The sequence below is a fragment of the Lutjanus erythropterus genome, chromosome 15, assembly GCF_056507025.1.
Source record: "Lutjanus erythropterus isolate fLutEry1 chromosome 15, fLutEry1.hap2, whole genome shotgun sequence".
Taxonomy (NCBI): Eukaryota; Metazoa; Chordata; class Actinopteri; order Lutjaniformes; family Lutjanidae; genus Lutjanus; species Lutjanus erythropterus.
Window position 1 is genome coordinate 18,321,865 of NC_139331.1, and position 25,835 is coordinate 18,347,699.

Consider the following 25,835-nt stretch of genomic DNA (forward strand, 5'->3'; position numbering starts at 1 on the left):
AACTGTCACTGTGTGCAGAGCAAATATTAGCACAATTTTCACTGTGGGATGCCAGCTATAAATAGAGTGCGGGAAGTCATTCAGGAACAAAACTCAAAACGTCTGTGTTGACTTTTAATTTGAAGCATGTAATAATGCGTGCCCGCAAAATAACCCCGGTGCTAATCCCATTTCGTTCTCTGGACACTTCTGAGGACAAAACAGGCTTCTTAGAGTACAGAAGATAAGGCTGTTTTACTGCTGTATGTGAGAACGCCGGTTTGATCCTTTCTAATTAATGATTCACGGAGGCTTTGGAGGACGGTTCCTGATGGGGGGGTCGAGGCCTATGTTTTGCATAATAACTGCAGTCAAAGGCAATTAGCATTCAGGACGTTATAGGGAAGTCTTTCATCAAGTTGTGATTGTGTTTTTTGGTTATCATTTTAATAATTTCCTTATCACACAAACTGTAACTTTCATGCTCCCAGGCACACTTAACAGTTGAGTGCTGTTTTTTTTATGCAAAAATGACACAATTTTGTCCGTTTTTTTTTTAACTATAAAGTCCTCCACTCTTGCTATAGTTGAAGCAATAACTTCTCATTTTGGAAAAAAAATTCAATTTAAGGTTTTGCCAAGAGTTAAATGGATACCATGCTCATATCTTAATACATATTAAGCTACTACCAGCTTACATGGCTTTGAAGCCAATTTGACATAGTTGCCAAACTGTGTAACGACAATGACATGTGATACGTTGTAACCCAAAAAGACTTTTTTCCCATAAGCTTACATTGTGAAAGGAGAGGGTGTAAAGCAGTGGATAAATGTTTATGAGTGCCAAAATCCCTGCCAAATGATTTGTTTTATTATCAGGATTTGATTTGTCGGGTCCGATAGCATTTGGAAAGTCTAGAAGAGCAGAATTAGTAAATAGTTTTATCCCCATTCAAGTTAGCAGAAGGATAAACCAGACGTTTGGCTGCTTGGCCAAAAGAAGTCTCTACTGCACTTGTTCAACAGGGAAACATTCGGAAATTGGCTTCATGCATCACTGAGAAGCTCTTTAAATACATAGGCTGTTGATATTTCAGAGCTATGGTTGGGGCCATAGCAATGAGTCACAATGAGTCTTCATAACATATAGCTGCATCTTAACAGTTTTTTAAATATCCTCTAATTTCTTAGTTTTTGCAGTAAAATTATAAAGCTACCCGATGTCAGTTGCTCGACACATTCATCCTCCTTCCTCTGTATTCCCAGACTGTCCCTAACAGCTCCCACTTTGCCGCAGCTCTTTTTGCTCAGCCATGCATTTACTAGATAACTCACATCATCATTATGATTAACAGCAGATATGGTGTTTGAAGTGAAAGCAATTAATGTGGGGGTTTTGGTGAAAAGGGGATTATGTTGAAAGGTTCACACCACCAGCACTGATTCATCCAAGGACCTTCGGGGCAAAACAGTTGATTCATGAACCTGAATTATTTCACTCCAGAGATATTTTCCTGTCAGAAAAACTGAAATAAAAGCTTTAAAGGAAATTGTTTTTGTAATCACAGATGCTTGATGACCCCACTGTGCTAGAAAATATATATTTAGAAGTAGACACAAACCAAATTAAATCTCTTTATAGTCTTCAAGAATTTCAATAATCCACGTTATTGGTTTTGCTCGTCTGTTTCTCTGATGGTTTTTGTCAGCAGAAAATGAAAAGCATGACATTGATATGAGAGTCCAATAAAATCTCTCTATGAAAAAAGCTTTCATGCACACAAAAATATTGTAATTAAACTGTGTTAAAATGGCAAATAAAAAGGTGGCTGCACTCGAGTCAGTGATAATAATAAAGGAACAGGCACTTGTAGGCCAAAATCCATCATATTTTCACAGTATTTTTTTGTGTTTGCTTCTCCTTATAAAAACCATATTGTCATTTGATTCCCATCAGTTCGACACCAGCAGTGTAGAAGAACACACCGTGGAGTAAACCCAGTTTGTGAAAATGTATTCTATTTCTGTTGCTACTTGAAAAAAACAGTTTGGCAACTGCAAGCTTATCGGAGGTGTTTTTTCTTTATTTAAAACTATGTTTTGGCACAGGGCCGTCATCGGGATGAATCTTCATTAACAGAGTCCAGTTAACAAACAAAGAAAGAGAACAGCTAAAACAGCTCCTCTAGAAAATCCAAGAAAATCACAGCATCCATTAATTACGTGGCAAGTGTATTGTCACTAAACGTACAAGAGCTGAAATGAAAGTGGATTAATCAATTAGCTGATGAACAGGTAAATAATTGGCAGCTATTTTGACTTATTTTTATTTTTATTTTCAAGCAAAAATTCCAATTCTTTCTTACTTCCAGTTTGTCTTTTGTGAGGATTTGCTGCTTTTCTTGCTTTTAAGTGATGCTAAATAGATTTTTTAAATTTTGGACTGATGGGTGGACAAAACGTGCAATATGAAGATTTCAATTTTGGTTTCAGGAAATTGTGATGGTCATTTTTCTCAAGTTTATATACATTTATATAGGGCTGGGTACTGATTCTTTTATAGAGTATTGAAAAATGCGTTGTCATTCGGTACCAAATTTGGATACCTATGGAATAAATCTCCTGAAGTACACAGCACGCTTGTACCAAGATAAAATAATGTTGTTGACTGGCTGTCTAACATGACACGTGGTAGAGGCATGCAGGAAACATTAATTGCCTTCACTCACAGGTGAAGATCATTGTTGTTTTTACATTGTTCTGTATTTTAATGCCATGTTACCTGCAGAGATAACTACTATACCACAGGATGGATAACCTGGAGCTGAGGCGGAGAGCGTTTCTGATGGCTAACGTTAACGTGTTGTTGCTTACGGACCGAAGTGTAAAAGTAGAGAAATACACAAGTTGACATGGTGGATGGTTGTCAGTCCCAGGCTAGCTGCCGTTTAGCACTGAGGAAGAAAGGTCTCACTCTGCCACAATTTTGATAAAATCAGTATAGAAAAAAGGTTCAGGAACTGCTATTGAAGTCCAGTTATATGTATTAAACATTTTAAAACAATATACAGCCCTATATTTACAGAGGTGCTGCAGTTGTTGTCTATGGGAAAACATGCTTCTCAATCTTTTGCAACACTATCTTAAGGCAGCAGGTGCTCTGTAACATTCCTGTTTTGTCAGCTTTATGTCAGTGTGAGGAAAGTGAAAGGAAGGGAGTCAAATTTGAGTTGGCAGTGTTTTTGAAATAGCATGACATGAGGTTTTGTATTTGGGCATGTTGGATGTGTAATATTCACTTGCAGAGGTGGGAGTTTTATGTACTGCTCCAGCTCACAGCGCAGGCTAATTCCACTGTTATCTGAGCACTTTACGTGGTTTGTAGACTTCTTTTGATGCCTCGCCAAGGTGTTCAGTAATGTAATTTGCAGGTACCACCTCCTTGCCGCAGCTGCTGCTGGGCTGTTAGTGAATCTGTGGTTGCTTGGCAACATAGGCTGTTTGATCCCATGACTCCGACTTTGTTGTTGTTGATGTTGTCAACGTTTTCGTACTGTAGCTGGGTTTGAGAGGTACTTACTATCCTCAAGACCCTCTAAAAAGCCAGTGAGGAGGGGGGATTTATTTTAATTTGTGGGTTCAGTCGGCACCAGAGGAAGTGAAGGTACAGTAGGTGAGAGAGGTGAGTGGAGGGATGGAATTAAGAAAACAGTGGAAAGAGTGAGAGCTTGAAAGGAAGGACTTAGCTTTACTTGGTTTCCCCTCAAGGCAGAATGAGGAAACCAGTTACACACCCCCTCCCACACACACACACACACACACACACACCATCCCAGCCCACCAGCTTCCCTGAATGTGCGGCCTATTTTCCCTGTCAAGGTGGTGTCCTAGATTCAAAGTTTCATCGGATGAGTAAAACAGTAAGGCACAGAGATTAGATCAAGAGGGATGTGGAGGATGGGGGTGTCAGTTGAGTCTGAAAAGCAGCTGAAAGCTTCCATTCTCATATTGATGTTGTACTTATTCCCTCGGATTTAAACCAAGATGTTGCGTGAAACCTCCTCAGAAAAAATGAAGGCTTCACCAGACTTAAGATTTTTCTAGTAGTTACGTTAAACTATCAGTTGATTATTTGTTGCACATGTATGATGTTAAATTAATTATTTTAAGATTAAAGTTAAAGATATGTTTTGTGGCATCATAAAATGGGTTGATCCAGGGCTCATGGAAGTTGTTGTCTTTATTGTTAAACAACCACCACAGCTGATGAGAATCTGATAGGACTAACAGGCACAAATCATGTTCATGGATGAGATCATGTCTGGAAGTTTTTACTCGTGTTACATTTAGTCACATTTGCAGATTTCCTTCCTCACTATGATGTATCCGACATATCCTGTGTTAATCCAGAAATCAAAGCAGCTGGTGGCTAACAGGAAACACACCTTTACCTTGAATAAGTGATGTTTTTCTTTGTGTTTGATTGTTTTATGGAAACATTGTGGATAATGTAAGTACACAACTCAACAAAATATGCTACATAGATCTTGCATTTTTGACATTTAACATTTTGACATTCCTGTATTAGCAGGATTTTTTTTATATATATAAATACGATGATTTCCACTAAGAATGAATCACTTCACAATCACAACATCTGTCTAAATAATTGTAAAATTAGTACTTTTTTGCCATATCGTGCAGCTGTAATTTTTGCAGCTAAATTAAGAGAACAGATTTGTCTGAGTCAGAAATAAACGGTCTAACTGTCTGTTTCATGCTGAACTGTCATGTGACATGAATTGAATGCTTTTTGAATGTATGTTGTTTAAAAGTTTAGGTGAGTTGCTAAAATGTTATTTTGTTATCGGCAATAGTCCCAAACATCTGACCTTAAATAAAATAAGCAGACCTTGGAGTGATAAGTTTGGGAACCCCAGAGATAAATGAAAACTCACTCAACTAAAGCTCTTCTCACCGATTAATGATTCAGTCGATTATTAGGAGGCGGCCCTAGAAAAAAATGACCTACTTTTTGAAATGTAGGGAAACTGAAGATGGGGAATGCTTTTGTTATTTTGACCCCCAGAGCACACACTTATTCCAACAGATTTTGCAATTAACTGGGGTGATGGTATCTTGGGGAAATCATGTGTGTTCCCCCCTTCATGCCTGTGCATGTGCCCTTCCCTGCTATATTGTGCCTGTGTGCATATCTGCGCTCCTGTTTGTTTTATTAATTAACCATCAGTGGAGGTGTTCAGCCAGAGCAGAATCCACCCGGGTACGATTTTGACTTCTCAGTGCAAATTAAATTACTGAGCGGGGAGCTCAAAGAGACAGCTGGTGATCGCTGCGTGTAGCTGAAGGCACACAGAGCACATGGTACCTATTATACTACAACAGTGAACTGAGCTACTGTGAAATCCTACACTTGTCAGTAGTTTGTTCAGCAAAGTGTCGAATATTTAACCACATCTTAGGGCAGTGGTATTATAACTTATATCTTCAGGTCCAGAGCAGCAAAATGTAATTAAATCGCTGCATGTCTTGGTTGTAATGCATTGATTCTTCTAGTGTGTGTCCCAACTGTGAGGCTTTTGTGTGAATATAATGGAATCGGTGCACTTGCTGCAACAGCCGGGGTGTGAAAGTGTTGCCAGGCATCAGTTTAATAAAGATGCAAACGTCATCAGTGCACCACCACCGCATCGCCCGTCCTAATCTTGTTTGGTGCTTCTTTAAATTAGATCACCTTGACACTCACACCCTCACACACACACACTCACATTAACACAAATGAAAAATGTATGGCATTATAAGAAATAATTAAAGTTCAAATTTTTTGTCTTCCTCAGTATTTTCTTTGACATGTCAAAATCCAATTAGCCTCCCTGCACTTGCTCCTGTCATTCTTATCAGCCCCCGTCCCTCTGTTGGCTCACACAGGATTTATTAAAAATTTAAGCACTCCTCTTTTAGGGGGATAATATATTGGAAACCCTGCAGCATCAACATGAAGCTCTTTAATAATTCATGTGTGTGTAGACTGGTGAAGGCACATCATGGACTGTAGCACTTTAGCTTTGTAGTGCAGTGACATTTTAAAGAATGCACCCATGCATTCAATCTTTTGGCCAGGAGCGTCTGTGACTGAGCTTGGGATAACCTAAACCACACTGAGGGGTTGATGCTGGGGTATATTTTAATTGTTTGAAGTTGACCCTTTGCTAAGCCCCATCACCTTTAGTTACTGTTGCTAGGCCTGTCAAGCTTTCCATTTTAGCATGATGGGTTTGCACCAACAGTGTCAGGGTTACTGCTCCAATTTTTTTTAAACATCGTCTCTCAGATTTCACAAAGAATAAACTAGATTTGGGTCCTCATTTCTTGGTGGTAATTAGGACTGCACAATTAATCTAAATATTATTGAAATCACAATATGGCTAAGTGCCACATCCAAATCGCAAAAGCTGCAGTTTTTTTTGAAAAAGAAAATGTGACATAATGTAAGATGTAAGAAAACATTTGGTTTCAAATATTTGCTTTGTACAGACCCCAACAAATGTCACATCATCATGATTTTTTTTTCAATGAAAATGAACATTGTGATGCAAAAAAGATAATTCCCACTAATTGTTAATCATATTCCAATCACAATATCTGTCAAAATAATCACACTATTATTGTTTTACCATATTGTCTGGCCTTAGTGATAAGTGATTTGATTTTGTCACCTGAAATGAGCTAGCTAGCTAAATAGTGCTAATTCCATGAGGTAGTTGTAAACTCGATCAGCAGCTGACTTTTTAATCTTTTGAGCTGAATTGTTTTAAAGGTAAAAATGGGTAAAATTTACAAGGATTTATTGGCAAAATGTAGCAGAAATAGAATGTAAATCATAAGTAAATTTTCATTAGTGCACAGTCACCACCATCTTTGTGTTTTCGATACCTTAGAATGAACACTTTATGTCTACAGAGGGAGCAGGTCCTCTTCCATAGAGGCCGGCATGTTGTTCCACCGTGGTTCTGGCTCCAGATACGGCCTTTCTGGTTTCGTGGCCACTGCATGTTCTCCTCCACGCGCAGGGGAGGGTGAGGAAGTGTTTGCAGTCTACAAGGTCACTACATGATGCCACTAAATCTTACACACTGGTCCTTTAAACTCACTCCCCAGAGACAAAACAGATTGGTTATCTTCATAAGGAAAATTTGTAGCAGTGGGTTGTCTTGCTGCTAAATAGAAAATTGTTCTGAATTGGAAGACCTCCAACCTGTTTTAGCTTAAGACATTATTTGCACAAGTTTATAGACTTCCTAGGGCTGCCTAGAGCTGACACCACCATGTGTAATGGTGTATAAAATGATGAGCTCAAACAAAAAAATTCAAGTATCTTCTGTTTTAAAAAAAAGTACCACTTATTGATGCCCTCCTTCATTCCTTTGTATGCTTTTATGCACAATCGTTGTATGTTGTTCTGCATATTCTGTATGCCATTTGTGCATGTATGTAATGTTTATTGTCCAGTCTATAAAGTAAAAGCAATTCTTTTCCAAAGCTTCTAGGTGCATGCAACTGCTTTAATCGCCTTCTAGCTTTCTAGTATTAGTACACTCAAATCTAATAAGTGGTGCAGACCCATGCAGCTTTTAGTTTGCAAAGAGTGCTGCCACCCCAATATAATGGACGTGGAGTCGATTCTGTTTGTTTGTAATCCTTAAACCATTAAAAAAAAAACAACAAATGTCTTTCCAGAAGTAATGTTGCTTATTTTATTGTGCCTCCATCTTCTTTAGCAAAAGACATGAACATTTTTTGCTTTTCTGTGGCTGAACCTGACCTCTGACCTACTGTGTAGAGGGGGGGGGGAAAGAGAGGATGAATTTCTCCCTCGGGGATCAATAGAACATTAAAGAACCATTCTTATATGGTAGAGACCCTGCTGGCCCGGAGCAGATAATGTATTACATTTACTGTTTAAATTCCTTCAAAAAAAAAAAAAATGAGACTCTTAATCATTATATGCCTCTAATCTAAAGTGGTCAAAAGCAGCAAACCATGTTCGCTGTCCACCATGCACCTGAGCAGTCATATCTAATAACATCAAATGTGCTCTGTGGGTTTGAAGCGAGCCCCCGTAGTCTGATTGAAGATGAGTTAATAATTCAGAGTTGTTGGAAACGTTGTAAGGGGATGGTATTCTCTGCTGCTCGCCTTCACAGCTGCATGAGGCCTGCCAGTGACAGATGGCTCAGCCCATGTGGAGAGTCTGGTGCCAGTATAGCCCAGTAGAATGATAGTGTGCGTGTCTCTTTCTTTCTCCTTCTCTACGTGCTCCTCTTGTTCATACTGTCTCATTTCAGCATGTTATGAGCAGAATTACCTCTGTAAGGACAGGGGATGCAAAGCCTTTTCAACTTTATGTCTATTAATCATTTTGTTATGCTTGGATTGTGTGGTCGTCTTTCTTTATCACCATGACTTTGGTGTTAAAGAATGCTTTGAAATGCTGCAGATTAATGGATCATGTTTCACTTATCGGACCATTAGGTTTATCACAGAGAGCGGTCTGTTGCGTAGTTGTATAAGTTATTCTTGTCCTGATGCTCCACTGCAGGGTGTCCAGGTGTTGTTGGGAGATATTTTAAGTTCTCTGCATGGGCGCAGTCCCCCCTCCCTGCACAGAGTAGTCAGCTAGAGGACAGCTTGATGCTACCTGTTGGAAATCACAGCAACAGCAGGACATTGCAGCCATTCTGTGAAGTCTATCAGAGTCCAGCTGATACTGGGTTTGTTGGGTAATGCAATATTTTTTATGAGATACTTTTTCTAGTGCAATTACACAACACTACCAACAAAATAGGATCTAATCAAAATGTATTTATAAAAAAAACTTTTTCTAAGTGTTATCTCAGTTTCCCTTGAAACGCAATAACTGGAAAACATTCACATCAGTAGACTCTTATGTAATGAAACTTATGCTGCTTTCCAAATCACAAACTTTTTTTTCCACCTCTGTATGTGCTGCAGCTGCCCTCATGAGTGTATACTGTTGTATGCAGTATGCATACAATCAGGTCATACTACATCCTCATAACATCGCCCCTAGAACTTTGACCCACTTGCCCATACATCCACCACAAAGGATTCTGGGTTAGAATAGCCAGAAAAGCATGCATAGCTTGCGTAATGCAAAATCCCACTGGAAGCAGTAGGACATCCTGGAATTTTGGCTTACTGTGTACTGTGACATAGTAAATATTTTTCTAGCATACTAAATATTATGGTAGTATGTACTGCTCCAGCAAGTAGGTCAACCCTTAGTAATGACTTAGCAACAAAGACGATTTCTTTGTTAGCTCAACCTGCTGTAACTAAGATATCTGCTGTCAAAAATAGCTTTTGATGGATGGATTTAGCTACTTTGACCGCAAACTTTACAGGTATTATACACTAGTAGCATAGGTGGCTGTGGCCCAGTGGTAGAGCGGGGTTGTCAGCTGTTCGATCCCTGGCTCCCTTGAGTCTGTATGTTTCCAGTATCCTTGGGCAGCACACTGAACCCCAAACTGTCCTGGAAGGCATAGTCTGTGAGTGAGTATGAATGGTTAGCATCTGAGGACCAGAGGCAGTGTACAAGGCAGCCTCTGCCATTACTGTGTGAGCATGTTTGTGAATGGGTGAGTGCTACATAAATGCAGACCATTTACCACCTGACATAGACTCAGTGGGACAGCTGATAGCGGATGCTGAACCAAGTCCAAAAGTCAAAATGTATTGAAGAAAGATAGATGGAATGTTTTTATCTACTGAAATATTCTGCTTCCATCCATATTTGTTGGCTTTTAGCCGTTTAAAATCAACATTTCACTGAGGTCACAAAATATTTGCTCTCCTGCTTAGCACACACAAGGGAGACACACAACTGTATTAAAGGAGCAGTCTGTAGCGATCTAACAGCACTATAAATTACATTCATTCACAGGAGGTTATAGTCTATATAGAGCCACTGTGGTTCATGATTTATTTTCATGAATAAAAACATTTTGGGCGGCACGGTGGTGCAGTGGTTAGCGCTGCCGCCTTACAGCAAGAAGGTCCTGAGTTCGATCCCCCGGCTTGCTGGGGGATCTGTGCAGAGTTTGCATGTTCTCCCTGTATCTGCGTGGGTTCTCTCCAGGTTCTCCGGCTTCCTCCCACAGTCCAAAGACATGCATGGTAGGTTAATTGGTGACTCTAAATTGCCCATAGATGTGAATGTGAGTATGAGTGGCTGTCTCTGTCAGCCCTGCAATGAACTGGCGTCCAGGGTGTACCCCGCCTCTCGCCCAATGTCAGCTGGGATAGGCTCCAGAAGCCCGCGACCCTTACGGAAAAAGCGGTTACAGAAAATGAATGAATGAATGAATAAAAACATTACAAAAAAATCCTCCACCCCTGGGTAGAGTAATATTTTTAGTGATTACTGCAGTATGCTGCCATGCTGTTTTGAGCATGTTCTAAATGTGTAGTTCACCAATCAGATTGCTTTGTTGGAATGATATAATATAGAAATCCTAGTTGCTTACTTGGCAGATGAGAACAGATCTTAGATTGGACTTATGTATGGCTTCATGCACAAAATGATGATACCATGTGTTTATTCTCTCAGCAGAGTTTGTCTTTTTATCTTATTTTTATCTTCCAGTGCACGCACACAACTTTTCTCATCACACGAGTGCAATAAAAACATATTGCAGAGCTCTGACAGAGAGACATCTTAAACACTCCAACAGAAACTAATTTTCATATTTAAAAAATTCTGTGTGATCATTAAATTACACATAATTTGTGCAAAGTCTGACTCTGTATCCACAGCAGTGTCTGCTCAGCTGTGATGTTGCTCTGCCAACTCTCATGCTGTCTGTGCTGAGTATTGTAAACAGTCTGCTCGACAACTATGCAAGCAACGAAGACGCTGATTTGAAAAGACAGACTCTGACAGACTTAAATCTGTATTTCAAGAGTTATGACACATTTCTGTCAAGGTGAGCTTTCATAACATATGAATCACCTTTCATAACATCCAAACAACTTCTAATTTGATACTTAAGCGGATTATATATGTGACATGTTCATCTGTCATTTGTAAGCATTCATGCACAAGTTTTGGGAAAAGATGATATTTCTGGACTCTTATTTAGTGAAGCACGTTTCACTTCTAAATGTGTCTCATTATATATGTTTGTTCGGCCGTATCAGAGAATTTTTGGTGATTTTTCTTGTCCTTTTTTGTCCAACCAGAGCTGCCAGAGAACTGGACGGACACCAAGGAGACTCTGCTGGAGGGGATGGTGTTCAACGTGAAGTACCTGGGTATGACTCTGGTGGGCCAGCCCAAAGGAGAGGACATGGCCTCCGCTGCCATACGCAGAATTGTTGCCACGGTGAGTCACCGGTCACATTCTGACTGATTGTGCTGACCGGCGATGTTGCTGAGTGTGCGTCCTGTGTATATTCTGTTTTTCCCTGACGATGCTACATTTTGAATGCATATAAATATGTGCTGAAATCATAAAGAAACCATAGAAACCTTGCTGTCAAAACAAAAAAAATAATCCGCCTCCCACCATTTTCTACCATCTGGGTGTCTGTCTCACGCCGACGAGATTCAGTGTTCACAGTCTCAAACATCACAGCATGCTGCTTTCATGCAACGAGACCAGTCCTCACTGCACAGATTTCATTTCAACAATTATTATTGGTAAATAAACTCACATGGTCAGTGTCAAAAATGATAAACTCAGTCACGCCAGTGGACACAACATATTGAAACCATAGAAATAAGTCAAACAATCTTTGGTGCTGGTTGCCATTTCTTGTAGTCGGCTCATATATCTCACTCATACTTTGTGAAAAAACATTTTAAAATGCCACGCAAGAAAAAGATCTTTTGATTTTTAGACACATTTTCATTTTACCCAGATATAACCATTCTCATAACCATGTAACATCAAACAAAAGATTAACACGTGTCAACTGCAAACAGTGTTTAATAAAATTGTGTAATCAATGTCAGCACCTGGTGAGATTTCAAGAGTGTCAAGATTTCAATTACAGCGAAGCTTTTTATAGAAATTCTCTTGTGGGTCTGTGAAATTACAGCCTCAAACTGCACTGCACATTGTCTGAATGACTTAAAGGGGAATAGCTGTCAAATTTGGATTTTATCCATGTTACTCTGATGACCCCCGATAATATTTTTGTCAGGTTAGTCATTTTTAATATATTGGTATATTGTTGCATCATATCTACAGTATAATGCAGCTTTGGTTACCATCACAGACAATAGCTGCATTTGCACAGACCCTAATATTTCACCTCGGTTAGAGGAGACTGACCTGATGGGACGCAGTTTTCAATCGGGTTGACAGGCGTGCTGTAAACTTTTGAAGATCCATTCAGCAGGAAAATATTTTCGCCTAATTACCATGTTAACACTTCATCCAGTTTCTGTCTGGCTGGAATAAATATATTCTTTTGTGAGCATGTTTCAACATAAGGAGACACAAGCAAGTTTCTGGATGATTTCTCTCCACCTGTTTAAAGATTGCAGGAGAAGCTGTGCTTTCTTAATTAGAAAGAACAGCAGAAACACAAATATCGTTCCTAGGGCACAAAGTGGGTCCATCTTGAAAATGAACAGGCGGAACCACTTCTTCTTCTGTTATGTTTCCAGCAGATTAGATGCTTCACGTTGAGCAGAAACATTTTGGAAATGTCAAAAAAAGTGATATACCGATTAATGCTTTGAAGCACGTAGTCTTGCGATACCAGACAACTGGAGATCTGATTGTCTGGGAATTTCTAAATGCAAGCTAGTTGCTTGAACAGCTGAAAGTTTAATCAGAATGATTTCAGTTGGGTTGAAGAAATATTGTCCATATGACTGCAGCTATTGAAAGGGAGAGTGACTGTTAATGGAAGATGTTTAATCAGTCACAGCTCAGCAAATGTATTCCTATGGCCAGAAATCTATTGTGGATACATCATCCACTTCAGTATTCATGGATCAGCGTGACCTTTCATGTCATCATGTGGGACAAACAGTCCATTCTGGAGAAAAGGCTTAGTTTCAAATGTTATGTAAAATATTCAGCTGCCCACTGAAATGACTAAATACCAATACCAGTGAAATTCTGTGATACCCAGTTTGATAGCAAAGGAAAAGAACAAAAACAGTAATAAAATCCAGCCAGTGTTATTTTTTTCTTTGCCACAAAAACAAAAACTTTTCTGATCCTCTAGGAAAAAAGACTGAGGGTGATGTTTACTGAGGCTGACGCAAATCACTGTTAGGGGAGCGTGTTGCCCCTGGCTGGAAAGTAACAGTGAAAGTGATTTCTGCTGCTGAACTTTGAAAACAAGTTAAACTCAGAGTGCCCTTTAAACAGTAGCTTAAATTTACTAGCATGGTGACAGACCATTAATCTGGAAATATTAATTCAAAACCCTGTTGATGACAAGATGACACAGACTGCATAAACACAATAACCTTTACCTTTTAGCCATTGCAAACACTGAGGAACATAGCTGGCCAGCAACGTCAGCTAGCTCATACAAAAATAATGGTAACATGTATTTCAGGATTAGGATAACAAGAATAACACTTCCTTTCATCAGGAAAGTTTGATTGCATATTGATTTTTGCAAGTTTATAAAATTTAGTTTGACTTATAATTTAAAGTACTTCCATTTATGACGCTTCCTGTTTTTCTGAGGTGGAGCCATTGCAATAGCTGCACTTGTCGCCATCTACAATGTGCTGTTATGTTATTGTTTTTCAGTGCTGGTAGGCCGTCTTCTTCTTCCTTTGGCATTTAACGGCAAACTGGAACACTTGTCCCCTTCAGGTCTGGAAGAATTATGTCCCCGGTAGCTACGGTACCGAAGAAAAACAAGTACTGTCATGTTATCAGAATTTTGGCTTCGACTTGGTACCAAGTATCTGTTCTTGTGACATCACTCTCTTTCACCATCAACTTTGTGTCACTCTCCTGGTTTGTAGTTGTAGTTGGCTCGTGTTTGTATCAAGGTCAGCGTGGCCGCATGGAAACACAGCTGCTAATCCAGGATTATGAACGGTTGCACATGTGCAGCAGTCAAATCAGTGATATGATGTTTACTTAACAACGTTGAGCCACATGGGGGATTTCTGAGCACGTTTTTTTTTTTTACATCTATTCAGAATCCTGCCAGTTTTCAAAAGACTGTTGTGAAAACTGCCAATAGACTGTCATACAAAACCCCCATTGTTTGCAGGCTTGTATGCACACAAACCTATACATTATATTAATATTTCCTCCCATCATTTTTATTCCATGCTCACAGTCATGCACACCTTCACTGACTGCTGCCAACAATAAAAGTGTCTAATCTGTTGGATGGGCTTTCTCTGCCTGAAGAAAAGCCTGGCACACGCAGCCTAATCATAAACCTCCCACTTCTCAATTAGAGACTGAACCGAACCTAATGGCAGGATTAAGATTCAATTGATTTACAGCAGAACAGAAAAAATAAAAAAAAATCAGTTGTCTCTGTCTGTTCCCTTGGAAACCAATCAACCTGAATGGGATTACTGAATAAATTTGTGACATGTCCATTTTCTGCATGCTTCAGTCAGGCATGATAAGACAAGACCGAGGGACCGAACGTATAGAAGAGGGAGGTGGGGCTTGGCGTATCTCAAGCTGACAGATTGGTTTTTGCCTTGTGGCATGACATGAATAACATGACAGAAGAAAATGTGGCTGTTAGCACTTCCTACATGAATTAGCTGCCACAGTCAGCCACAGGACCCTTTCCTTCCCTTTTATACTGCCAGTTTCCCACATTGTGAGTCCTGTCGGTTTGAGCAGAGCGTGCTGTTCGTTGTCACAACTCCAGGGCATTTAGGCTCCTACAGCAAGCCACGGCACCATTCCTGTTGTCCTTCAGAAGTCCTAGTTTTTTATTTAAAGGGATAGTTAGTGTTATTTAACATGGGGTTGAATGAGGTACTTATCAATAGTCGGTGTATTACCTACAGTGGATTCCAGTCGGCACGCCCCCAGTTTTGGTTTGCAGAGAGGAGCACCAGCACAGAAGCTAAGCAATGAACTGCTGTGGACAGGGTCAGCAACAAACGGCAATTCAACCACTTAAAAAAAGTCCACCTTAAAATATCAGTTTATGTGTACACTATTGTGATAGTTCACCTGTCCTCTTGTTAGAAGAACTGGCTGCACCTGAGAACAGTCATGGATTAAAGAGCACAAAAGTCACTGCTATCCCCGACTGGTCAGCTTTAACCTCAGCTCATGACCTCCTCACTGTTATAGTTTTTGGCTTTCCAACTCATTTTCAACACTCACATACATAGATTCATCCATCCACACATGCATTTCACTACTGACAACAGCTATATCCCACACTCCATCTTTGGCTAATTAAATAAACTAATTTGGCTATTGATCTTTGTATGTGTGTTTGTTACAAACCTGAGCCAAGGGTAACAAATCTGGCTGGGATCTGAACCCCAGACCTTTCAAACCTGAGCCATGTTTGTGACACCATATTTAGAATATTTCACTCCTTTACCTTGCCAGACCATCTTTTCTGATGGTGAACGATGTCTTTCAAACCAAATATCATTCTCCAAAAGCTACCAGACTCTACAGGCAAAATCAGCAACTTTACCTCTCAGAACATGGGAATTGCTGGTCTATCGCTGCCATGATCTGTTTGTGTTATTGTGTAACTTCAGTGAATGCAAACTATCCCTTTAAACACCAAAGTACCGGATCGACGCGGCGGTAGAGCAGCAACTCCCGTGTGGTGCGAGGTAAAATTACTGATTTTGCCTGTGGAGTTATAACTAAATAACTTTTGACCCTGGCCACAGCAGTACATTGCTTAGCTTTTGTGCTGATGTCGTTCTCTGCTTCTCCGACCAGCAGCACATACACTGACTATCGATAAGTACCTCATACAATCTCTCTTCAAATAATCTGAACTGTCCCTTTAAGGAAAGACCTCACTCCTTTTTTCCTCAGCCTCTCATCATGCAGGGTGACTGTAGAAATGTGCAGTAAATGATGAAATTATTTCCTCTAATTTCCCATCTGTCACCTCTGTTTTCCTTTACAGTCACTCTGCTGATTCTTAACCTGATATTATTGGGGTGTGAAAAAAAAGTGCTCTCGTTTGCTGGCTAATTGCATGGTAAGAAGGTCATTGTCATTGTCAACAGGCGCTTTCACAGACAGCAAGCTCAGCACTATGGCCGTATTTTCTGAAACTCCAGATGGAGCAGAGCGGCAGGGGAAGTGAGTGGCTGCCAGCCCGACCTCGAGTACTCATTCTGGGCTCCACATTGCAGCTTTCCTCCCCCCGTTCTGTCACCTTTTATAAATTCCCCACGTTTTCTGGGACAACTCATGCAGGCTGCCTCATTTTGCTCGGCAGCTACTGTCGCATTTGAGGGTTCTTGGGTGTTTAATCAGAAGAAAAATCATCTTATTATTATATTATATTATATATTGTGTATATTTATGTTAGAATGACAGGATTGCTCCCTATATATCTGTGGCAAGATGTTATCTATCTGATTTTCATGTGTATCTGTGTGTTTATATTCCATCTCCACAGGCTAGAGCCAGCGCTAAGAAGTTTCGGAAAGTAACACTGACAGTCTCACCGAAAGGCATCATCATCACAGACACAGAGACTACAGACCTCATAGAAAATGTCTCCATATACAGGTAAATAACAAAGTAAAAAAAGAAACCTGAATAGTGGTTGGGTTGCTTTAGACAAACACTGCACCACTGTGCATATTTGTGCCGCACCAGAATTTACCTATATTCCCATTCACTACAGGTATTTTTAGCCATGTTAGATGCATGGCGCCATGGATGGCAATGTCAGTCTGTTAATCTGTCTGTCAGCCCGTCCACCCATTTGGGCTGGACTGAACCATCTCAACAACTATCTGATAGATTGCCATGAAACTGTGACAGCTGAAAGCAGTATAGGAATCAAAAAATAAAGCGGATACCTGAAAGTACAAACATCAAGGCAAGAAAGAAACTAAACTTAAAACCATGGATTCCATCAGAAGCTACAAAGGTACTGACAGTTGAGTTGAGTCTTAGCTTTGAGGCGCTTTTCCGAAGTTGAACTTGACATGTCAGAAAAACAGGCAAACTTGTCTACTGGATTCAGATACAGACATTTTATTATCCCAAGTGGGAATCTTGACTTACAGTGGAGGCACAGGATGAAAAACAACACATGTATTAACAGCCAGAGTACAGACAGATGAGAAAAACAAGAATAACAATACAACACAAAACAATAAAAGCACACAACGCTCAGTAAAAGAACAAATTATGTGCAAATTAGCGTGGTTATTGCACCAGGTACAAAGGAGCTGTAAGTCCTATTGCACTTGAACCAGAGTTCTCTAAATGTAAGGCATGAGGGAAGGGTCACAGACTGGTTTTTGAAGTCTAAGCTGCCTTTTAAACAAACATAGCCATCAAGGAGGTCTGTGGGACACCTATCACCCTACCTGCCACCTTAACAATATGCTTCAAATAAAATGTATCCCTGATGCTCAAAATACCATCCCAGGCAATCAGTGTGCACACACAAAGAAGACATGAAACATGACAAAATAGACATGGCAAACAACTTTAAAACAAAACACACTCACGCAAGCACACCTGCTGCAGGTTACTACAAGAGCAGCACCTGGCAATGGCAACGGGAAATCAGCTATTTAAGTGTCATATGTCAATATTTTGTGGGTTTAAAAACCTGCATATAAGTGCTAGTTTTTGTTTATGAGCAGTCATGTCAACACTATACCTGCTAAACATCAGCATATTAGCATTGTCATTGAGAGCATGATTATTTAGCTGAAATCACCGCCGTTCCTAAATGCAGCCTCACAGAGCTGATAACATGACTGTAGACCCTGAGGATTCTCATTGAAAATCACTGAATTCATACAAGAATATACAGAGAAGAATGAGTGACAAAGAAGTCAGACTCCAGCAGAGTGCACCTTTTTACTGTTCTTGACTCAGTTTAGATTGCCATTCAGTGCAAGTATTTTTAGACAGTCATTGTGTCAAGCCTTTTAATGTTCAATTGAAAGCTTATTGAATCTTTGAACAAGCGTGTGCTTTTATATGTTGTAGTGACCAAATTCAAGATGATTGGCTTCAAGCAAATAATCGAACGCATCATGCAAATCATACGAATTCAATTTTCATACAGTTATCTGTGATGTAAATGCTTGACTTTATAAGGATGGCTGAACAATAGGATATGATACGTAATAATGTAACACGAGTTTATTAAATGGGCTCATTTACTAAATTATTTCTGATCCATTTATTTCTTCTCATTAAACGGTTCACCACCTCTGTCTGACGATGCTGGTAATCCTTCAAGTTGAGTACTAAAAACAAAGAAGTGGCTTTATCTGATACGCCGGGAAACTGATACCCTCTATGTAGGTCACTTTCCCCTCTGTCCATCGCCTGGGCTCCTTCTGCAGGATTAAACCGAGCAGTTCTCTGCCCAGAGCTGTTGTGAGTCTCATGTTTGATCAATTCACTAGGAAACCAATAATGGGAGGGTGGGAGGGGGGGCGTCGTTGGGGGGGGGGTGTCTGTTACTGTCTCTCTGTGTCAGTGAAAGCTAACCTTTTCTAGCACCATGCTAGGCTTCATTCTACTGAATCTCTCTGTGTGTGTGTGTGTGTGTGTGTGCATTGTGATATGTTTGGCTGGGTTCCCCTCTCTGGATAGCATCCTGTAATATAGACTGGGGCTCATGTCATTGAGGATTACAGTCTAAATATCATATGGCTGGACTGTGATTACAGAACAGGCTGTGATAAAGACAGTGTGAGTGTGTGTGAGAAGATACATGTGGTTGGTGTGTGTGTGTGTGTGTGTGTGTGAGAAGATACATGTGGTTGGTGTGTGTGTGTGTGTGTGTGTGTGTGTGTGTGTGTGTGTGTGTGTGTGTGTGTGTGTGTGTGTGTGTGTGTCTGTGTGTGTGTGCACAGGTCTGCACCCCCTTCTGATCCACCTTATCAGCGGTAACAGACCACAGGCCAGGGGAATCAGCCTCGTCTTTGATCTCCTCCTCTTCTCTCCTTATCTTTCCCTCCTCTCCTCTCCTTCCCCCGTTCCTTTTCACCGTCTGGAAAGAAATCTTTCATATTAACATAAACAGAGCTCTGAACGCAGGAATACCCACGACTAATTGCCCACTTTGAGACTCGCGCTGCCAGTCTCTGCCAATACTCTCAAGTAATGATACGAGAGAGATGGAGGGGCCACATGCAGCGCTGGGGTTGACTGAGGATTGATTTATCCCCTTCGCGAGAACCCACCCCCACCTCCACCTCCTTACAGCCCCTTTCCCCTCTTGCCCCTCCTTTCCTGTGTCTTATTTTATTTGCGCATAATCCATTTATTGGCCAAGAAAGGAAGTGAAGAGTGAAAGAAGTGGAGAGTGGATGTAAGAGAATGGATCAAATCAGAATGTTTATTGTGCATATCAAATACGGGAGAAAAGAGTTACATACACAAGGGTGTGTGTGTCCACGCATGGATGGAGATATGAGCATTTAAGTATGCACCTCACACTCTGAGTGTGTATATAAATGTGTGTATTTGTAGAGTTAATTGTGTATTCACACTTACTGGAAGCTGGGCTGTTTCCCTCAGGGGGAAGCTTAGTGGGGATAGAAAACAGACAGGGAGACAATGTGCATCACTTTGGAAATAGGATCCTCGCAGTCATGACCCTCCACCCACACACATACCCACACCCACCCACATATAAAACATGTAGTATCATCCTGTATCATTGGCGTTTAAGTTTTACAACCTGATATCAAATTTAGCAGCCCTGACAGAACATTTTTACAGTACATCTTATTTGCTGCATCAGACACTCTATAACTATTTTATTATGATCTTGACCTTCCATCATGATCAGGTCTGCCTCGTAGTGCTGCTGTAGGTCTGACAGCTGGCAGGGAAGAGGCCAAAGACTGAACCACTCAGGAGGCAATTTTAAGTCGTCGTATGTGGACGGCGAAATTGTTCTTTTAAATCAGAAAATGGATCCAAAAAAAAGAACCTCTGAATTAAGTCCTTTTGAGTGAAACAAAACAAAATGTGTATGTAAAATGAGTCGTACACAAACTTGCCATTGTGTTTCCCCTACCATTGCCTTGCAGGGATACCCTTGGGACCCCCCCCCCCCCAACAAATGAAACAAAATATTTTATTTATGTTGCTTATGTAAATTATGTGCACTTCATTTCAACTCAGTGTGAGAGTTTTACCTCTGTTTAGTTGCTGTTTTTTTCTCTCTCTCTTCCTTTCTCTCCTCTGGTTTGTGTGCTTCACCACACACACACACACACACACACACACACAGCAGAGCAGAGTAGGGAGCAGGTGAAGTCACTCCAGTTTAAGACAACTCGTTCCGTTACTGTAAGTGGATTAAAGTTTCCCAACAAGAGAAATTTATAAATGTAATCCATCTGAAACCAAACATGGACATTTGTTGACCACAAGCCAGTTGAGTAAAAGTTAGACAGCTCATGAGTTAGCTCCCAAACAAGTGTGTCTTGCATGTTGCATCCTGTTAGCTAGCTAACACAATCTTTTTCTGAAGGCGTGTGCTTCATACGGAGCAGGTTTACAGTCACTGAACTTAGCTGAGGGGCAGCGTCAGCCAGTTAACCCAGTGTAAGGGCGTAGTCAGTCAATCGAGGGGAAACACTGTACCATGTACTCGATCAGTAGACATGTGGCATGTTTGATTTTCAGTACTGACAGGCACATAAACATACAATACTGTATAAATCCAGGTATTGATACCCAGGTATTGGACTAATCCAACTATTGATAATATGACACTGACAGTGCAGCTCCCAATGAGCCGAACATTGCGAGGTGTTCGGCTCCCATCTGGACTGGTGTTACTGATTCATATTCTGACAGCAACTCTCGGAGACCGGGCAGCATATCAATCAGCAAAAAAAAAACATGCAGGTCAGGAAAGCAGAGCTGAAACTAAAACTGACGCTCTACCTGGTAATGATGCAGGTTGTTCTGACATATCTTTAGTTTTGTGAGAGATGTGTGCAGGATTCCTAAAGAGCGATTCATACAGGACGTGCCAGCTTTCATTTCACCATTTTCTGTTTGTTTGAGCATTTGCTTTTTTTTTTTTTGCTAAAATGTTTTGATGAGTACTTCCCTGCAGCAAAAAACAAAGTGCTGTTTTTCATTATTGCACCATGTCGGGTAAAAAGTTGAACAAAAGTAGTTCAATGTTGTGTTAAAGAGCATATCTGCTTTATTCATTGTATATAGAGGAATAGAGGCTTTGATGTATGAAGTTCTATTGAGGCTTTGTACTGTAAATATTTAAATATTTCCATTGATATTCCCTCTCTGCCTCACAAACACCGGTGCTCTACACAGTGAGGAGATCAAAGGCTGGCGGTCCACAGAGCCCCTTTGGAGATGTGATGCAGACTGACAGCTCAGCTTCTGTTGTTCAAGCTTAGTGAAAACTCTGCGATGCTGTCAGTTATTTATTTATTTTTCTCTTGTTGTTTCAAGCTGACAGCTCATTCTGTGAATATGATCAATTGTGTGGCGTGTTGGTGACAGTAATTAAAAGGTTTTTTTTATTCCAGTTGTCTTACAAAGAGTGAAATCTGCGAGAGACCTTTGCACACACTTATTCATCACTCTCTAAATGTAAACTGTAGCCAGAAAGATGAAATCTTACATATGTATCCACTCCAGTGAGACGTCTTTGTTTAGAGATTCACATTATTGTCACATGGCTGCCTTGTGTTCATCATAATGAACACTTTTCTGTGTGTTACCCGTACTGTTTGATACATTCATAGTTGTGAATCAGTTGCTTTTGATCACACGAGATGCAAATTTCAGAATTTCCGTATTGTTCACCATGATTGTGTAACTTTTCACTTGAACCTGACCAATATATCAGTGATATTATCACAGCTGTATTGATTCTATATTGGTAACTACATATTTTTTGTCTGATAGATAATTTTCATTTGTTAGCTTTAGAGGCAGCATTTGCAGATTTGATCCTTTTTCTTAATTCAGGTTTAATATGTGTTTTGCTCCATTTGTGCCCCTAGTTATTTATAATAATTAAAAATACCAGTGAAAGTTTACCGTTTCAGTGCCCTTTTATTACTCTGGACAATTAAGTTTATTGTTAAAATATAAAATATCCTGCCTGCATTATATATCTTTGTGAACTTTTGAGGGAGCATTGCAGATATGTGTGTTTAGGTATATACTCTATATTCTGTCTATTATATTCTGTATAAAGAATATTATCCTTGTTACACAGTTCAATGTTATTAATTCTTGCTGATACCGATCAGGACTTGGTTAGACAGGCACTGCTTGTGCACTGACCTATTTGCTCATCTTGTTTACAGCTGAGTGTTCTGGGAAATCTAACAACATATTGAATGAACAGCATTTCTTGCTGAAATGCATTTGTAAAACTGTGTCTCAGAACTTCTGTGTATCTCTCTACTGCATGATGTGATAAGAGAGAGGAGTTTGCTGAGTTCCAGATATCGGCTGCATTCGCCGACTTTATATCTTCAGGCTGCAGTCTTCATCCGTTGATGGTTATTTGAAACCTTTGCAGAACTTTTATTTAAAGTTTGTAGAACATGCTCAGAGTGACCTTTTTTAAATAACTTAAATATCTTGTTTTATGTTGTCTTTTAATTGTTGTTGCTGGCTCAAAATGAGGCTGAGGTGGTAGCATCCTGATAATATGCTTGTGTGTGTCTGCCATACCTTCAGTCGGGTCAAGCAAACATTTTTTACATATTGTAGGAGATCTAATAATTATGATTTAATTGATTATGATTTCTTTTAAATAATTGTTTATGATTTCTATTAACAATAATAAATGCAGCATTAAATCTAACATGTTAATTTACAGTTAAGCAATGAAGATTTTTAAAATAAAATATAAGTTCATCAGCTATTGTTTTTGTAGCTCTTGTTTTCATTTACAGTTCTCTTGCAGTGTGGTTGATCATAAATATCATATAAAAGCCTTTTCTTTAATTTCCACATTTCACAACCAGCAAAATGTGGCCCTGTTACAAAGTTGTTAAAGTTTGCAGTGTGTAGTGTTTTCATCCAGACATCTGACAGCCCGAGGCAGAACATTTCAGCCTCCTATTTTTCATTTTATAAAACCTTAATGAATGTTACATCCCATCCGTGTAATGTTTTCAGCTTTGCAGATATGGCTCTTAGGATCAGTGATTGCTTTAGGAAGTGAGTTCACGAGGAGGTGGATCACGACACCAGGTAAAAGGGTAGCATTAGGCATCTAATTATTACAGCAGTTAATAAATAATAATACCTGTTACTTACAAGGTGTGGTAAATTTGTTTGGTCTGAAAGTAGAAATTTGATGTGCTTGATTCAAAAGAAACAGTAATCACCTGTTTGAACAGCAGGGGGAGGGTTTTGGGGCGAGTTTACACCAAATAAATAATGTTGTGTGCAAACTTCTAAAGCCATGGAAGACCATTGATGGTTGAAATAATTCTACTCATATCCACATTTAATAAAACTTGGAAGGAAAAAGACAGTAGTGTGCCAGGGGGTTTTATCCTTATTTCTTAAGTTAATTTTTTTTTGTCAGTAAATTCTTTTGTTCTCTAACTCAAGCGGTTATTTTGATGACTAAAGTTTTTGCCTACTCCGCCCGTCTCTGAACATAGGATAGCCTACATATCCTTCTGCTTTTTTGCTTGTTGCCTCAGACTTTTTCCTTGGTTGGCTGCTTTTGTTTTTGGAACATTTCTTGTGTGGCATTTCTGATTGGCTACTGTTTGTGATCAATAATGAAGTTAAAGTTTGAATCAGAAATAGTCAAACCGTTTGCATTTGTTTAACACTCATAAATACAATTTCTGTTCCATTATATTCTTTTTTGCTCCCTGAGAAACTAATGATAATAACATTCCAAGTGTCCAGTTAACATGCTTTTTTAAATAACACAGAATAATAATCAACATTAATGTTCCGGGAAAACATTTTATTGGATGTGCAGCGGTAAGAGACCTGCATAATAGATCGGGTGGCGCTGACCTCAAAAAGGTTGTGAACCACAGTTCTAATAAATGGCAAGAACACAACTGCTTTAGCATTATTACAGTTACTGATTAAATTATTATTGATAGTACAGCTGCTGTAATAGTGCTGCCCATGCAACAGTCTGAATTATGCTCTATAATGTATTGCTTTATAATCATCAATAAATTATGCAGTTATTAATATTATTGATAAACAAATTATGAGAGTGCCCACACGGCAAGATGTGAATCTGTGGAGGCTCAAACAATACAAGTCAAAACAAGATGTGAAATTGAGGTTGTGCAACATTTTATGGGGAGAAAATAACAATATGTCAATAAGATGGTAATTAAGTTTATATTGAGCTGTTAAAGCGCTTTGATTACATCACACTTGTTTTCCAAACTTAAATAGGTCAACTCTTTCAACTTTTTCTCCGCTCATTTTTCTGCAATTAAGGGCCAAATATAAGTTAGAGCATGATGGGGGGAAAGAGGGGGGAAATATAGAGCTGGGTGTCCTGGGCATTGCAATGTGGGTCATGCATCAGCAGTGCAAGCCAGCAAACAATCTGAGAGGGGATTTCTGAAGGCTGGTGATTTCATGCTTGTTGTTTGATCGAATAAATTACTGAATTTTTAGTGCCCCTTTTTGAAGTGGGGAAGCACATAAGTGGCTGTCAGCTGCAGATCCCTTTTGTATACAGATGGCAGATTATATGGAGATCCACACACTGCGGTCCTAGAGTGTCTTCTGTCAGTGATGATGATGATATGCATGCAGAAAGTCTGAGTAGCTAAGTCTAATTAAAACAGGGTGATTTGCTGTTTTCTAGTCAGAGAAAAACAACAACAACCTCGGCCCGTTGGGTTTTATACGTGGCATAATGAGAGGAAAAGCACCCACTTTTGTCCTTGTGCTGCGTGTAATAAAGGTTGTCTGTTTAATTATCGCGACAAAGGTCAAGTGCATCACTCACTGTGTCTCATTTACACATCTATTTAAAGCCACAAACATGACATGCACTGCTGGTTCAGGTAACAACCTCAGATAGACATACAGAGTGACTGCATAAAATCCCGCCAAACAAATCCATCAGGTTTGTGTGTGTCGCTTCAGTGAGCCTATTCGGGCTGTTGTTGGGGGGGGGGGGGGCAAATGGCTCGGTGGACTTTGTCGAGATTGGTTTTAGATAACCATTGAAAATAACGGGCCGCAGCTGTCTGTGGGTTTGCAGACATTTGGATTTCTTGAACAGATATTAGATGCAGGGGAGATTCACCGTGACTGCTGGGAATGAGGTCTCAAGTGCAATATAGTCACAGCAGAGATAATTTCGTAATCCGTGGCTTTCCATTTCCCAGTGACAGTAGAAATTCAGATGTTTCAAGAGAAGTCACAATAAATTATGTAACCATCAGGGAGGTTACTTCAGCAATGAACAGTTTTCTACATCTCATTTCCAGCAGTTTCACTTGGCTTTCTATAGTGGTTGATCTTAGATATGTTAGATATTTAGGACAAAACTCTGTGGAACCATATACAGCAGGGTTGGTACAAAGTTTTGAAAGTTTAGAAAATGTTTTAATAATTTCAACAATTTACATATGCATAAACATACAT

The 25,835-nt window shown here is 39.7% G+C and overlaps 1 protein-coding gene across 1 annotated transcript in view; it reads left to right on the plus strand.

Moving 5' to 3' along the window:
• LOC146314287 (low density lipoprotein receptor adapter protein 1) overlaps positions 1 to 25,835 on the plus strand; it is a 55,215-nt gene that overhangs the window by 18,727 nt on the left and 10,653 nt on the right. Inside the window, exons 2-3 of the mRNA XM_084737072.1 lie at positions 11,266 to 11,408; positions 16,651 to 16,763. Of these exons, the coding sequence (XP_084593198.1) occupies positions 11,266 to 11,408; positions 16,651 to 16,763 (256 nt within the window). The remainder of the gene's footprint in view (positions 1 to 11,265; positions 11,409 to 16,650; positions 16,764 to 25,835) is intronic.